The following is a 15,597-nucleotide window of genomic DNA, read 5'->3' as shown; positions in this document are numbered from 1 at the left end:
AGAATATAACTTAAATATTCTCTTTGCATACCAGATGTGCCGGCTACCATGAGTGTAAAGTAGATACGGTGGTTTAACCGCTTGTAAATCCTGGAAAATCCTAATTTAACACAGCATTTATAGAAAGGTAGGGTCAGTCTCTGACCTGTGACATCGTGAGGGTTTCGGAAGGACCGGGTTTATCACGCAGTGCCAAAACACTCATTCATTCAGCGGAAATCGGGTTTGAAAGCTTAGTTATAGAATTGTTCTTACTAAATCAGAATGAGACTGGTTGTCATATAGTAGACATTTGTCTATATTTCTAACTATATTATGTTTTTTGTGCAATTGTGTGTGTGTGTATTCCTTAAAAAATTCTAAAGAGTATGTAAAACTGTGAAGGCAAGTAAACTATTGATGAAGATTGATGAAGGTTAAAAGGAAAACTTCTCAGACATTCGTTTCTACTACTACTTCATGAGAGACCCCTAGAATCATTTTCTGTTGTGTTTAATGCAGATCCCGTGCTGGTTAGGTATGTTTTGAAGCTGGGATGCTGGTTTAAACTGGTTTATGCTGGTCCTTTGCCAGCACATGACCAGCATAAACCAGCAAAGGGCCAGCATCCCAGCTTCATAACATACCTAAACACATATGCAGTTTTTTTTCAGCAGGGATGTTTTCAGAGCTGGCATTCGCGAATGAATCACTCTTTTAATCGAATGGGATTTGCAGTTCTGTTCCCAGTTAATTTCGTAAAGTTCACTCGCGCGCTGAAAGTCCTGCAGCGGTTTCTCATAAGGTCCATTTTCCCAGGACGCGTCCTTGCCAGGATTTCTGTATTGCTTCGATTCAAAGTACCTCGAGAACGCAAGGAACCGATGTCACACACCGATCGGTCTGCATGCAAATAATGCCAAAACTTAGATATTTTAGGCAACATCGAAATCCTGACCAGGACGCGTCCTGAGAAAATGGCTCTCATGGTCCACCACAGTTTCTCAGGCCGAGATCGTAGCTTTATTAAAAAAGCGTACTTAGGAACAAAAGCGTCCCCTTATTGCACATGCAGCTTGCACTGCACTGTAGGCAAATGAGAATGGACTACAATTTATACAAATATGCGCCTCAGTACTGATACAAGGCTAGAAACGCAGCTTGTGACAACCTTTGTGAACTAAACTGCAGTTACATGTAACATCTGTACCGATGTTACGGAATTTGTTACAGCGGCCTGTTGAAACAATTTGTGTCCTCAAACGTTACAAGTCGCAATAATTCCGAGCATTTTGTGAAAAAAAACAAAACAAATACGCGTAACGTAACGTCTGCAACGCTCCACGAAGTGGCGCCCTCTTCTGGTCACTCCGAGAAGAGCAGCCGTCGAGAGAGGGGGCGGAGGACGCGGAGGGACGGAGAAAGAAAGAAAGAAAAGAGCCTGTGCGTGTTTTCGCAGGCGGAGTTTCGTTCTTGCGCACCGTTGGAATTCACTGTCTCTTTATTTTATCCTCGGGATTGCTTGAGGAGACAGAAGGAGCAAGAACGCGCCTCAAGCGAGCAGATGTTATAGCCGGGCTATCCCTGTTTCCAGCCTGACAATCGAGCGTATCCTCTACTAAAATGTGGCAGCCTGCGTCGGAGCGATTGCAGGTAAGATCGGACGTCTAATTGATGCGAGGAACGCTTTTGTTGTCTGTCGTTCATTGCGGAGACGCGGCGTGCAGGCCAGCCAACGGGCACACGAGCTTCCCATCCAGCGAGCCTCGTCCAGCCTCCGTTTATCTGATAAACCGCTACGGCGGCGTTGCGCGGCTCTTCAACTTTGTATCGCCGCTCCTGGCTTGAAGCTCAGAGCGTCTGGACTGCAGCTGCGAGTCTGGTCGCGAAACAGAGCTGAAGTTTTACAGTTGTCCCTAAACCGTTTCACGCCGTTCCAGACCCAAGGCCATTTCACAGCGTCGGCGTGTCTGTCTGCTGTCTGTGAAATGGCTGGAGCGACTTTGTTTGTGCTGGAACTTGCTGCGCTCCTGGCCTTGGCTGAGGGCGCGTTCTCGCGTTGCGTTTGCGCCGCGTTCGAGTCCCGCGTTCACGTTGGACCTGGAAACATGGGACGTTGAGGTTTATTAAAACGTGTTAAAATCCGTTACAAAGTCAACGCCAAAGCCGAGCTGGTCTCTCAGACTGACCAACTCAAAAGTGCCTGAAATCTCTCTACTTTTTAGCTGGTCCTCAATGGTCGTTAAAGGCATAGTGCGCTCAAAAATCATCATGTACTCACTCTCATGCCATTCCAAACCCATGCGGCTTCTGTTTATCTTCGGAACACAAATGAGGATATTTTTAACGAAATCTAAGAGATTTCTGTGCCTCTGTTGATCTATTCTGCACAACCTCCACTTTGGGACTTTCTAAAGAGGCTTTACAGCTAATCTGATATCAGTTGAGTGGTCTAGTCCAAATTTTCTGAAGACAATTTATCGACCAGGTTTATTCTCGCGATTAAAAATATCTTAATTTGTGTTCAGAAGATGAACGGAAGTCTTGTTTTGGTGTGGCTTGAGGGCGACTGAATTTAGCGAACTGTCCCTTTAACTGGTCATTGAACTAGCTACCAGCTGGCCGTGCCATAGCTTAAGATGGCCTTTTTTTGAAGCCGGACAGCCGGCTAGAACCAGCAAGAAACCGCTCATAACTTTGCAAAAGCTTTTTGGAGGGGTCATTTCCCATCCGCGCATCACGAACGGAAAGTCCACGTGAATTGGTTGAAAAAGGTGTGGGAGTCCTGAAAGTATGGACTTTTTACGTTTTTAAAGTCGGAACGTCAACTTAAACCAGTTCAAGATGCCTGATGATATCTGAATGGCAGCTGAGACCGGGTTTACACACACACACACACACACACACACACGGCACATCTGTTGGCAAGCTGTGCCTCTTGGTTGTTTTACGCGTCATGGGCATCCAGATTCTGTGCAAGAACGTTTAGCCAGGTTTCTCCGAGCTTTCGGATCCATCCGGTTATAGACGTCCGGCAGTTACCTGTAAATCTCCTCCAAATAAAAAAAAAAAGAAAAGTTCACGTCAAGTATTTTTATCTCCTGGGGTGCTGGGCTTCACGTCTCCACTGTTTGTAATATCATCCAGATGTGGAGCTGGATGGGCTTCGCCAGATGAACTTGCACAATCTTTTCCTCAGTGCTTGGCATGGCGACACTGATTAAATAGCGTAGTAAACTCTTTTGAAAGCTGCTTTGACCGATTTGATCAACAAAATGTGCTGTTACGCGTAGCAAAATGTTTGTATCAAACCACTGTAAACAATTTAAAGCCGTGTAGCCACGGCCAGGTTTTATTCATCTGTCGCAGCTCTGCGCAAACCGGACTCAAGATCCGAAGTTCTCCTTCCTGAAACCATCCAGTAGATTAGAACCGTACTTAGCAAGCTTAGGTTTGTTAGCCAGAATGCTTGTTAGTTATAAACAATACAGTTCTTTGTGGTATTTCACTGATTTTTCACATGCTTTGAACCAACCTGGTCCTTATTAGACCATGATCCGTGACCTAATTCCATACCGGTCCCTTTTTTGAGTTTATCAGCTTTTAAAACTTCAAACACAGGGTTTCAGGAACATGCTTACTCGTGTCAGTGGACAACATTTTTATCATTAATAAATCTGCTTCAGTGTATGAAGTAGGTTATTAATTCCAGAGTGAAAATTAAATATACTTAAAATGGCATGTTTAAAATGTACAAAAATTGCATCTATTATTTCATGCTATGTCGCATTAATCAGTATATTGACTTATCGCACAATATATGTATATCTATCATTTTTTTTGTTAATGCAATATATTACCCATAATATTTACATTAAAAAATTACAATGTTTTCTTTTTTTTCACTTGTCTTTTGCAGCTTCATTAGCATTTTTTCTATTTTTCTAATCAAGGTATCTGATATTTCGATACTTTTGAAAACTAACTATATTTTTAACAATTAAAGTTAGTGCGTAGGCCTTATTGCATTATTATTCTGTTATATCTGTCATATTATGATTATGCATTCAGTGGCATTAAATGGTGTTAAAATAACAATAATATCACTTATTGCAGTTATTTATGAGGCAATACATCACGCAACAAAAACTTATGACAGGCTTAATGCTAAGTACTACAAATATATTTTAAATACATATGTATGCGCTTAAAGTACTCTGCAATTGTACTTTTGGTGTATTAAACTGGTAAACCACTTACTAAGGTAATAATTCATTTATGTTAATATGAATTAACTGCATGTACATACTACATGGTTAGGGTTAGGAGAAGGGTTTGGTTTAAGGTTATTTGGATGTAATTATGCATAATTGTTATTATATACACCTTAAAATAGTGTTACTCTAAAAAAAAGTGTCTTGAACAATGTCAGTAAATGTTAATATTTTGAACTAAATGCAAATGTTTTTCTAATACATTAGTTTTTTGCTAGGGTTCTTTTATAATTGTACATGCTATTGTTTACACTGGCATTGAAATAAAAATGGATATTTCCTATAAGGTACAATATAGTGACTAATTAAATCTAACAGCACTGTATCGCTCTTAAAAAGAATGCTTCGTTATTGCTTTTGATTGTTCATGTGACCTTTATAGTGGAAAAAATAGTTTTTTTTTTGAAAATTAAATTGTTCTTTAAAGAACCGGTGACTGAAAGGTTCTTTTGGCTGCTAAAATGTTTTTTTTTCTGCAGCATCACTGCGAAAATCCACTTATAAAGCCTTTAATTTTAAGAGTCTCTGTACGTAGTAATACATTTTAAGCTGAGCACGTGGTTAAAGACATAATGTAGGACTGTTTGCATACAGTTCTTTTTTTCCAAATCTGGAGTGAACTCTTTATAATCTCATAAAAGACTGGATTTAGCAGGATTCGGTGAATTCCATGGGATGCATTAAGAGCATTACATCGTGGAGATTTTAATCTAACAGGATTATACCATCTAACAATACAATCAGATCTTATGTATGGTAACAGTAGAATATTATAAGTATAATCGAACATGTTAGTTAATCCAATGGTAACAAAGATGAATAAATACATTGTTTATTGTTTGCTCGTGTAAGATAATAGGTTTGTAAGGTGTTACCAAGAATATATTGACTTCAAGAGTTTTGTCCTCTTACTGCGCTCCTCCCAGCATAACCCCAACTGGACAGAACCAGCCTCAGGATCCATTGCTTTTTGAGTAGACCCTTGTGGTTCACTGACTTTGTGCAGACCAGCTCTTACTTACGTTTTCACACTTTTTCATTTTGAAGAAAGACAGAGCAAGTTTTCACTTGGAGCTGAGACAGCATGCAATAAGGGCAGTTTAGTACTCCGATAAATGCAAAACTTTTCATGTTTATATTAAAGATTGTTCCATAGAAGTTAAGCTCAGCTGACAAACTGTATGGTTTCCACGTGTATTTAGATCGCATAATTATGCACATAGGCTACATAAGTAATAGAAGAATTGGCATCGAAGTTGTAAGATCGGTCTAAAAAGAAGGGAGAACAAGCTCTGTTGATTTGGGGGACTTGAAAATGTTCTCGCACTACTTTAAACTACCGTGTGAGTGAGTTCTATTTTTCTGAGGCTAAGACATGCTTTACGTGACGTTCTGCCCGGTGTAATCTGGTGTTACACAAACACACATTCCTAGCACCACAGATCGAGACATCGTTTCTCTGGAGCTGAGGGTCTCATTCCCAATGTCGATTCCAAAGACCATCCAGTCATACAGCTGTCACTCTAGTGCTGCAATTAACAGCAAGGGACTTGGGGCTGATTTTCTTACAATCATTGAAACGAGATTGAATTCTCAAGCCCTCCGCACATAAACACTTGTGTGCACTGATTCTTTCCCAACGCACTTTTCTCAGAATGCACTGAAGCACTCTCAGTGTCCGCTGCACTGTAACCATGACTACCGGCAGGCTCTCTCTTTGTGGCGTTTCTATGGTAACGGGCATCGCTGTGTTAATGGCGATGCTCAGTCTCATTCTCGTCTCTCCCATTCTGTGATCTGGAACTGTTCTGCTTTATTCTGTGTTTTCGTTTCTGAAACTCCATTTGAGCTCCAGAACTGACCTTTATGAAGGTGTAACCAGGGCGACTGCAGGTGAACCCTTCTACCACCACCCTGTGCTGTCATAAACATCCCGTCCAGTGAGATTTTAACATCTCAGACTGGATCGTTTAATAAGATCTGAACATGACGTGCCGGTGAGTAAACACAGACAGAACTATCCGTTTAGATTCCGCTGGTCGTCAGTATGGCAGCTTAAACCGGTCTCAGCAGGACTTGTAACCATGTTCAAATGCCCAAGACAGCAGAAATTATGCCCACATTACAAATCATGTCCACATTGATTTTATGCCTGTACGTATGCCTACAAGCTGTAACTTAAAATGAATTCAAGAAGCTCTTCTTCTCGTTTCATAGCTTATATCTACAGTCATCATTATTTTCTGCTAACACTTAAATTTCATTTCCCTCTTGCTCAAAACGTGATGCACTTCTCAAATCTTTGTTAAAGGAAGAGTTCACCAAAAAAATGAAAATTTCATCATCATTTGTCCTACTTACCATCAAGTTGACCCAAGCCTGTAAGAGTTTCTTTTTGTGCTGAATGCAAAAGAAGATATTTTGAAAAACGAAGAAAAAAAATGTTGCTGGCAGCCATGACTTCCATAGCGTGGAAAGAAGAAGATATGGAAGATATTTAAAAAATGTGAGCAGTGAGGATTGCTCTGTTTAAGTCAATGGCTACTGGCAGGTGTTTTGTTTCTTAACATTTTTTAAAATGTCGTCTTTCGCGAAAGTCATATTTGAGGGCAAGTAAATAATTGCAGAATATGCGTTTTTTAGTAAACTATCCCTTTAAGAGAGACAACAACACAATTACAGGTTTAATAATTTTTGCCTGATTTATGTTTTTCAAGGCCCATATCAGTTATTACAGGCCGATAATGATTTTTTTTGAACCGATATCTTGTGTAAAATATTAAATGAATAAGAATAACAACGGCTGGCTTTTACATTATCTTTATTTTGAAAATGACCAATAGCATTAACCATAAAAATTCTTAATATCGGCTCAGATAATTGTTCAACCCACATTTTACTGTAAAAACTAAAATAATATTTCCGGATTTTCTACACTTGTTAAATGCAGCATACGTTTCGACAATTTGGCTCACAAAGCCCCAAATCATAATTCAAAGTTAATTATAAGTGCAAATAATTAAATTTTCAGCAGTTCAGGTAACAAAATTGCCTGAAGTTAAGTTCAAAATATCAAAGATCTGAGTTCACGTGAGTTCAAATCCCAGATAATTGCTCATCAGAGGTACCTTGAGTTTTGACTCTTAAATAACAGTTAATTTACTAAAACACTGAGGTCTATCCGGAAAGGACGCCCATGATAGCTGCTAATTCTTTGTGCCATTACAAAATTGCGTGTTGTAGGTATTTCCACCCCACCTTGTTCCAGTGTTTATGTCTTTATAAGCGAATTGAAGTGAACCCACCTTCAAAGTTGAATCCGGTCTTTCTGCAGTGCGTTCGCATGGAGAGGAGAGATTTGGGTTTGGCATTTGTGTGAAGTATGTGTTATTGGGTGTTCTTTAAAGGATTAATTGAGAGAACTGCAGCACAATATGGCCTTATTCTGTTACAATGCAGAGTTTCCAAGAATATCATTTGGTTTGAGTGAGTGTGTGTGTGCTTGTGTTGAGTGAGTTTGAGGGTAAACCACAGATATGTCTGTCTGTCGTTAGCTTCTCTAGTGTCTGGCAGGAGTCTCTCACAGAGTTCACGGAGAGCTTATGGTGGGGTGTGTATGTGTGTGCAAACGCATCCAAAAAAAAAAAATTGTAAAGAAAAATGTATGCATTTACAATTAAATGATGTATCTTTTTTTTTTTTATTTGTTCGTATGTGTGAGTGGTGCTTGTGCTACTTGACATTGATTGGTGTTTTTAGGAAGGTGGGCGAGGCCTGCATTGACTTTGAGGTTTCCGGTGCCATTGGCATCTTCCCACTTCCATTTTTGTCGGATATTTGTTTCCAGCGGCATCCACCAATGGCAACATGGGACCTCCTACATGTCTGTCCTAACTTGGCCCTGGCGGGTCCATGTGAAACGCAACGCGGCCCCTCGTAAAGTTATACGCAAACCCGACCGGCACCCACACTGGAACTTACGAGCTTTGTCTGTACACACTCTCATTCTCAACCTACTATTGGCGTATGCCATCTCTGTGTGAAAGTCTGCTTTCAAATAGGCCAATAAATCGCCTTTGGAGAGCAACTCGCATTCTTCGCATCTCTTGCAAAGTTTTGTTGGGCACATTTTGAGCCGATAGCCTGAGCTGCAAATGCCATGCGATTCATTTGTCTTAAAGTGATAGTGCCCCTTAAAATTCAAATGATCTAACCGTCATGCTGTTCCATACCTGTAAAACCTTCGTTCACCTGGGCGTTCAAGGCCCAGAAAGGTAGTAAAGACATCTTAAAAATGCGTCATCGACCTGAGGGTGAGTGAGTAATGGCAGAATTAACATTTTTGGGATAAACTATCCCTTTAATAGATTGCTGCAGTGACTATATATTTTTATAGGCCAAGTTCATATCCCCCTTATTTCCTTGTCAAAAACCCAGGTGTGTGTCCATGTTGTGTGTCCACCTACCTTCAAATATATACAGATTTAAGATTTTTGTATTGGCTTTTGGATTTACTTTGGGGAAAATACACTCTTTGGTCAAGAACAGTGTTGTTCTTCATGACAATCTTCACAAATAAACACATCTTTTATGAATCTTTTATGAAGTCTATGTATCAGTGAAAAGCAAAATGTAGGCTATAAATGAACTAGGTCACAGTCGCATGATTTTAGCATCACCCAGACCACCGTTCAGACTTCGTTTAAACATTTTCCCTGAAAGTTTGAGTTAGAATAGTTTATAAGAGTGCAATTATAAACACAACAAGGCTGTGAAAGTGACTTGTAAGTAGATGACTTTAACCTTTTTTCACAACCTCTTTAGCCCCATTTAACCAGCCTTTTCTAGGCAAGTGATAGCTTTAAAAATCATCATAAAGAGGTTTTACTAATTCCTGCATTTTTGTAGAATGTCGTGAATGGGAAGTTCGTGATTGGACCAAACGGTTAAAACGAGTTTGAAAACATTGCCTGAATCATTGTCTGCGTCCCTGAAGATGAGTGGAGACGGCAAACTCATGGCTTTGTAGTTTAGTTGTGGAAGTCATTAAGCGAAGGCCTTTGGCAGCAGCGAAGGCCGAGAACAGTGTTTTGAATTGTCGCAGATATTGGCAGGCATTGTTAAAGACCGTTGCGTTTAACTCAAAATATTCTGCAAAGACTCTGTTTATGTGTTTCTGACCTATATTTTCGAGACCAAATTGCTGAGGAATGTCGCCAGAAGTCAGCTAAATCTGAGTGCGGATGAAATACGAGGCTTGTCAGATGTAATCAAGCTGATAGCCGCCAGAGATCTGCCTGAACCGTTTCCATTGTCTCACTACCTCCCTAACTCACTCCAGCTCTCTCGTGTTTTTCTTTTTCTGTCTGTCTGTGAGTGATATATGAATGAACAGAGACACTCCTGGTCTTGTTAAACCCATCATTGCAGGACAGACCCACAAACGCTCGTTTAATGTGTTAAACACTGACACAGTTTAGTCCATCTCTCACCCACACGCAGCAGGCAGCGGACACGCGCATATATACATGCTTCACAGTATAAATCTGACAAGTTTTCTACCTCCCTTCCTTGGACAAGTACAGAAACATTGCATATTTTAATCGCATTTTATTGGTAGCATGTTGTTCGATTTTCACACAATATCTCTATTATTTACATTTACATTCCTTCTAGATACTAAGTCTACGAAAGTACTGTAATTACGACTTGCAACTGCTGCTTTTGCAACTTAATTGACAGACATGCCAAGATAAAGCTCAACAGTATAGATGCATGCATGTATTTTTTGCATTTGTGACATGTGGTCCTGATGCAAAATTAGATTTCTGTATTATTTGTTTTAATAAACAGCATTGCAAAAACATTAGGCCAACCTTTTTCTCACTAGAGCATTTGATTTGGACCTCTGTTTGTTTGGCACTAGTACTCGTGTTGGTGACGCACATGTGCCAAATAATGGACTCGAACTTGGATTTTGACCAAATGATGAAAGCAAAGGTTTCTCAGAGGCCTCACATTAGTCCATATTTTGGATATCACCCTTATCTGACACCCATTTATTTTGATCTTGAAGCAACTACTGATGAATCCGGGAGTAATCCTCTGCATTGGCTTAATGTGTTGTTAGTTGTTACTGTGCTGCAGATGTGATCCTGAAGTTTGGTTGAAGACAACAAAGTTGGCATTAGTAGCAGGTGTGGAAGCCATTAAGTGAAGCTCATTGGCGGCAGTTTGGCCCAGGAACGTTGTTTTGAATCAAATTGTAGCAGATATTGGCAGACCTCAGCAAAGAGATAATGTAAGAAACATTTTGGAGGTTCAAAATAAGTGTAGCAAAGCTTTTTTCGATGCTCAGTAATGGAGGACGCAGACCAGGGTTTCTTAAATCTTGCCTTGGTGGTCCAAAACACTGCAGAGTTTAACTCCAACCCTGATAAAACTCACCTACTTGTGATTTTGTAATGATCTTGAAGACACTGATTAGCACGATCAGGTGTTTTTGATTAGGGTTGGAGCTAAACTCTGCAGGAAAGTGCATCTGTGGGCCAGATTTGAGGATCCCTGATATAGACCTTAGTCAGAATAGAAGCCATTTTAATGTGAAGGAATATGTCTGGGATAGAAACACAGTCTGCTGACTGTATGTTTTCCTGTTGACTTTCTAAAATAAAAACTCTCCTTCTTAAATCGCAAAATAGATACTCATTTATGAACTCTATTACAATCAAAAAACATTCTACTCTGCAAGTTTACAGTTTCAATTGGTTATTCGTCTTAAAAATACAAATAGTTGACCGTATGTTGTGTGACGCTTCAATGTTGTGGTGAATTGAGGCATCGCAACATAGTAGTAGACAATATGTAAAATTAATTTTGAAAATTGATATTTATTTATTAGCCACACACATATAATATGAGCAGTTATGGTTCCAATATCCAGTGTGATGGTTTTGTTTTTGCTGGGTCATACTGTTCTAGAAAATCTAGCAAAGCCAAAATAATAAAAAATTATTGACGGCGCTCTTTCTTTTGGTACTAAAGCTTCTTTTTGAACCTCACGTGATGTTTCTTCAGCACTTGTTTTTGTTGGCAACTATAAACAGAAGTGAAACTGTTCCTGTGGATCAGCCCATTGAAAACTTGCCCAAGAAACGTGCATCCAGTGTTGATGTAAATGGAGAAAATGTGTGTAGAGCTTTCCTGAAATGAGGACTCCGCTCTGAGAATGTCCTCCTGTTTCTCAGAAACACTCCGTCTCTAGAGAGGAACCCTTTTGCTCTGTAGGAGGTAAAGTTTGGAAAACAATATCTTATTTCAGGAAGGAAAGTTTAAGGTCGACATACCAAAACTTTGAATTATCATTGTTTTAGAAGACACTTTATTATGACCCCCGCGGAAATTCAGACAGATATGTTTTGAAGAACGTTGGAGCACGACTGCAGAGCAGAACGTGACAATGACAGTGCAGTTACAAACAAACGTGCTGTTTTTCACGGAAGGCCTCGGTTGCTGCTCTTCTGCGGTCTTCTGTTGAATGAGCTGTAAATAGAGTCTTTTTGACTTCCCGGCTGAGAATAAAAATGAATCGCAGTGAAAATATTATGAATAAAATTCCAGATTTGTTTCAACACCTCGCCCTCCCCTGAACAAACCGCTCTTTCTTTCTCTCTGTTTTTCTCTCTGCTTCTCTCTTTATTCTTTTATGCTCAGACCACAGGAATGTTTCTTTCTCTCAGAAAGTTGTAAAGTGCTGATTCTGGGCTCAGGGTGCGTTTATACATGTGGCTTCTGTCATCCACTCGTTTCCTCCGTCTCACTCGCCCCCTTTTGCATATTTCTTCCCTTTCTTCTCTTCCCTTCAAAATCATCTGTGGATCTGAATCAGATGAATCTGAATGGCCGACATTTAACAATCAGCGCACTCTTCCCTTATAAATGTTTTGGTTATACAGTAGTCACCATTTGAAGTGGATCAAAAAACTTCATTAAAGTCATCCTAAGACAAGAAAATGTATTGTTTTTATTTTAGGGCAACTTTGGCAAGGTTTTGGTCCTGTGCACCAATTTACAGACAAATGACTAATAAGAGACACATGTTCTATACTCTCTATATAAATCGTTATAGGAGTTTGTGATGTTTATGAGATTGATAGCTTTGGGAAGTACCAACTCCAGTTATTACTATGCCCACTGAACTCCACAGTTTGGTTTCTTTTGCTCATTTTATTTAATGTTTTATGTGAACTATAATATTTTTCTAATGCATAAGTTAGAAGGTTTCTCTGTATAATTCATAATTATCCCATTTAAATCTCCCTTAGCAAGCAGTTCGAGTGGGTGAGCGCTGTCCCATTTTGTATTTATTACATATAAATAACACTCTATTGAAGAACGAGCGTGGCCTGAGAGAGAGACAGACATCTGTGTAATATCACACAAGTGTGCCATAAACTTTATGGAGCAACTTGGATGTTATGCGCAAACAATTCATTCATCCGTCCTGGTTGTGGAAGTGGTGTTTAATGAGTTTAAACGGAGGCACCTGTAGATCTGTTCAACATTTTCAAACCGCGGCCTAAACTTAGTTCTTCTCCTTTTCAGCATTTACAGACCATGCTAAAGACCAAACTCAACGTGCTGACGCTCCGGAAGGACCCGCTGCCCACCGTGATCTTTCACGAGCCGGAAGCCATCGAGCTGTGCTCCACCACACCTCACACGAAGAACCGCGCGCACACGGGATATAAGGTAATGCCCAACGACAAACAAGAGAGCGTCTAAACTAAGTCTGGTTTAAAACAGGTTTCTAGAAAAGAAGTTTAAATTGATCGTCATGTGGTGCAACCATCACATAAAAATAATTATTAGTTCTACCTTGAATGCATGCGAGTGCAAGCATCTTTCTTAAATACTTTTTTTCTGTTTTTAGAACTATAATGAATTATTCATTCAAGATGCATTTTATTACCTGAACTAACCATAAAATATCAAATGTTTTACTGACACAATATTGATGGGTCTTCTCTTTGATATCATTTCCTGTATTATGCTTTTTCTGCATTTTGGTCACAGCGAATGATTTGTTGTCGTTCATGTAAGTTATGTTATGCAGTCTTTTTAGAAATATCATACTTTAAATGAGGCTTCTTCTTCGTTTGATCTCAGGATAGCTCACATTTTTGACTTTTCTGAACATAACCGTGAGCATCGTGTCATTGGCCTGATTTTTAAATGCAAAAGAGACGCTCCACAATGACCCGAGGCTTTATATTCAACATTGTGACTTCGGTCAGGGCAACATATTTGTCTATTGGGAAAACGATATTTCAGTAGTGTACAACTAACGTACTTCTGCATTTGGAGGCATTTATGCCCTAGTGTTTGTCCAGCTGACCTTGTAGAATATTGTAGAGTCACATGCATGTATTGAGAGAAAGAACAGCCGAATAATACATCAGCTAAAAATACAGAAAATCTCTCAAGGATATCGGCCTACTAAAGAAGCTGCGATGTTGTTGCCATGGCAACCTCAGCATCCATTCATGGCAAAATGCTGGCTAAGACAAACACGGAGCATCTCTGTCTGTCTCTTTCTTTGTCATGTTTCTTCCACCTCACTAGTGTTTCTGGTTCTTTCTCTCGTAAGCTGTAGAGCCCGGCGTAATTTATGCCACATTTCTAACATTAAGGAATGTACTGTGGGCACATATTTGCGCTCAGTTGAAACATTTCACATATTTTCATCTGTGTATTTTAACATGGACCTCAGAGAATATAAAGCATCTGGTTTGCCCTAAACACACTCACTCACACTCCACCACAAGCATTTCTACATTTTTGGGTGTAGACCGGTTTTATAATGATTCGCATGTTTCTTAAGATGGCACAGGCTGTTTTAACCGATGTCTGACCACGTGTTGTTGCATGAGAGTAGCTGTTTGAGAGGGTTAGTGATAGAAAGACGGACAGAAAGAAAGAAAGAAAGAACCACCTAATCATCCATTGAGGCCCTTTGATTATGTAACAACTCAACAAAGCTAGCCTATACGCTGTTTCCATGGCAATCAGCCCTGCTCTCTCTCTCTCTCTCTGTGTGTGTGTGTGTGTGTGTGTGTGTGTGCGCGCGCGCATGTTTTATGCCCACACTTCTCACTAGGCATACTAGGCAATGTCTGCTCTTGTTGTTTAAACCAGTGTTGTTTTTGTATTATTGAAATGTTATTATAGTTTTATAAACTTTTTTTGCCATTTTTATTTGTTCTTATTTTCAATGTTGTTAAATGTCTATATAGATTTTATTCATATTTATTTAAGTTTAGTTCTTTTAATGCATGAAGCTAAAAATAAAGATTCTAAATGTTGATTTGGCAGCTAGATAAAATAAAATTAGTTTGGCTTAGTTTTTTTTATATTTTTCATTTTTGTTGTATTTTTTTTTTTTTGTCTGTATTTTGTGTGTGTGTTTATTTTTATTATTTGCATTTTTATTATTATATTATTAATGCATCAGGTTGCACTAAATGATTTTTGAATTTAATTTATGATATATATAATTTTATATATATATATATATATATATATATATATATATATATATATATATATATATATATATATATATACACTAACAAATGAAATAACTAGTTTTAATAATCCTGATATGAACCGTTTCTGGTATCAGGATTTTGTTATTCCTGTCCTTAATTGTTCCTGTCTCGTTGAGATTCTACTGTTTTGTTTGTGCAGTGTGTGTGTGTGTGTGTGCGCGCAGACAGATGTGATTGAATGATGAATGTTTCCCATGAATGTGTGTGTTGTTGTGTGTCAGTTACTGTGGTTTCTGTATTGATCTCCTCATAACTCTGCGGGTTTGTGGAATTGGCCGTTCTTTGATCAGGGTCATACACGGGTTTAAACTGTCGCCACAATCCACCATAAACACATTCTTCCTCTGCCCCGACGTCTCCGTCTTTATTCTGTGAATTCCCATCAGATGAATATGCACTTTGAGAGATCCGAAACCCCGCTAAAGAAGGCATTCTTAGACTTTAAAATGAGACTCTAGGTATTGTTAGGGCACTGCTACACAGGTCACTTCAGTGTCTTTAAAGAAAGCATTAAATAACAATTTGCTGTATTTTCGAAAGGCATTTTATTAGATCCTATAAGGAATAATTAATCCATGCATTTTATTTCCCCATTTAGTTTTTTGCGTTTGTCATTTGTTTAAATTATTATTTATATGTCTTTATAGCTTTTCATGCATTTTTTTTAGTTTTAGTTATTTAAAACTTAAACTTCGCGTGTTTCGAGTTCGGACAAATTTCGAAATACCGTGACG

The 15,597-nt window shown here is 39.0% G+C and overlaps 1 protein-coding gene across 1 annotated transcript in view; it reads left to right on the top strand.

The window, feature by feature from the left end:
• Positions 1 to 1,320: 1,320 nt before the first annotated feature.
• pid1 (phosphotyrosine interaction domain containing 1) overlaps positions 1,321 to 15,597 on the top strand; it is a 22,290-nt gene continuing 8,013 nt past the window's right edge. The window contains 3 exon segments of the mRNA XM_043264862.1: positions 1,321 to 1,632; positions 12,858 to 13,004; positions 13,903 to 13,904. Coding sequence (XP_043120797.1) covers positions 1,603 to 1,632; positions 12,858 to 13,004; positions 13,903 to 13,904 — 179 coding nt within the window. The 5' untranslated portion in view covers positions 1,321 to 1,602.

This window comes from Puntigrus tetrazona, chromosome 18 (genome assembly GCF_018831695.1).
Source record: "Puntigrus tetrazona isolate hp1 chromosome 18, ASM1883169v1, whole genome shotgun sequence".
Lineage (NCBI taxonomy): Eukaryota > Metazoa > Chordata > Actinopteri > Cypriniformes > Cyprinidae > Puntigrus > Puntigrus tetrazona.
The sequence above is the reverse complement of the archived record's forward strand: the minus strand, read 5'-3'. Positions and strand labels throughout refer to the sequence as shown.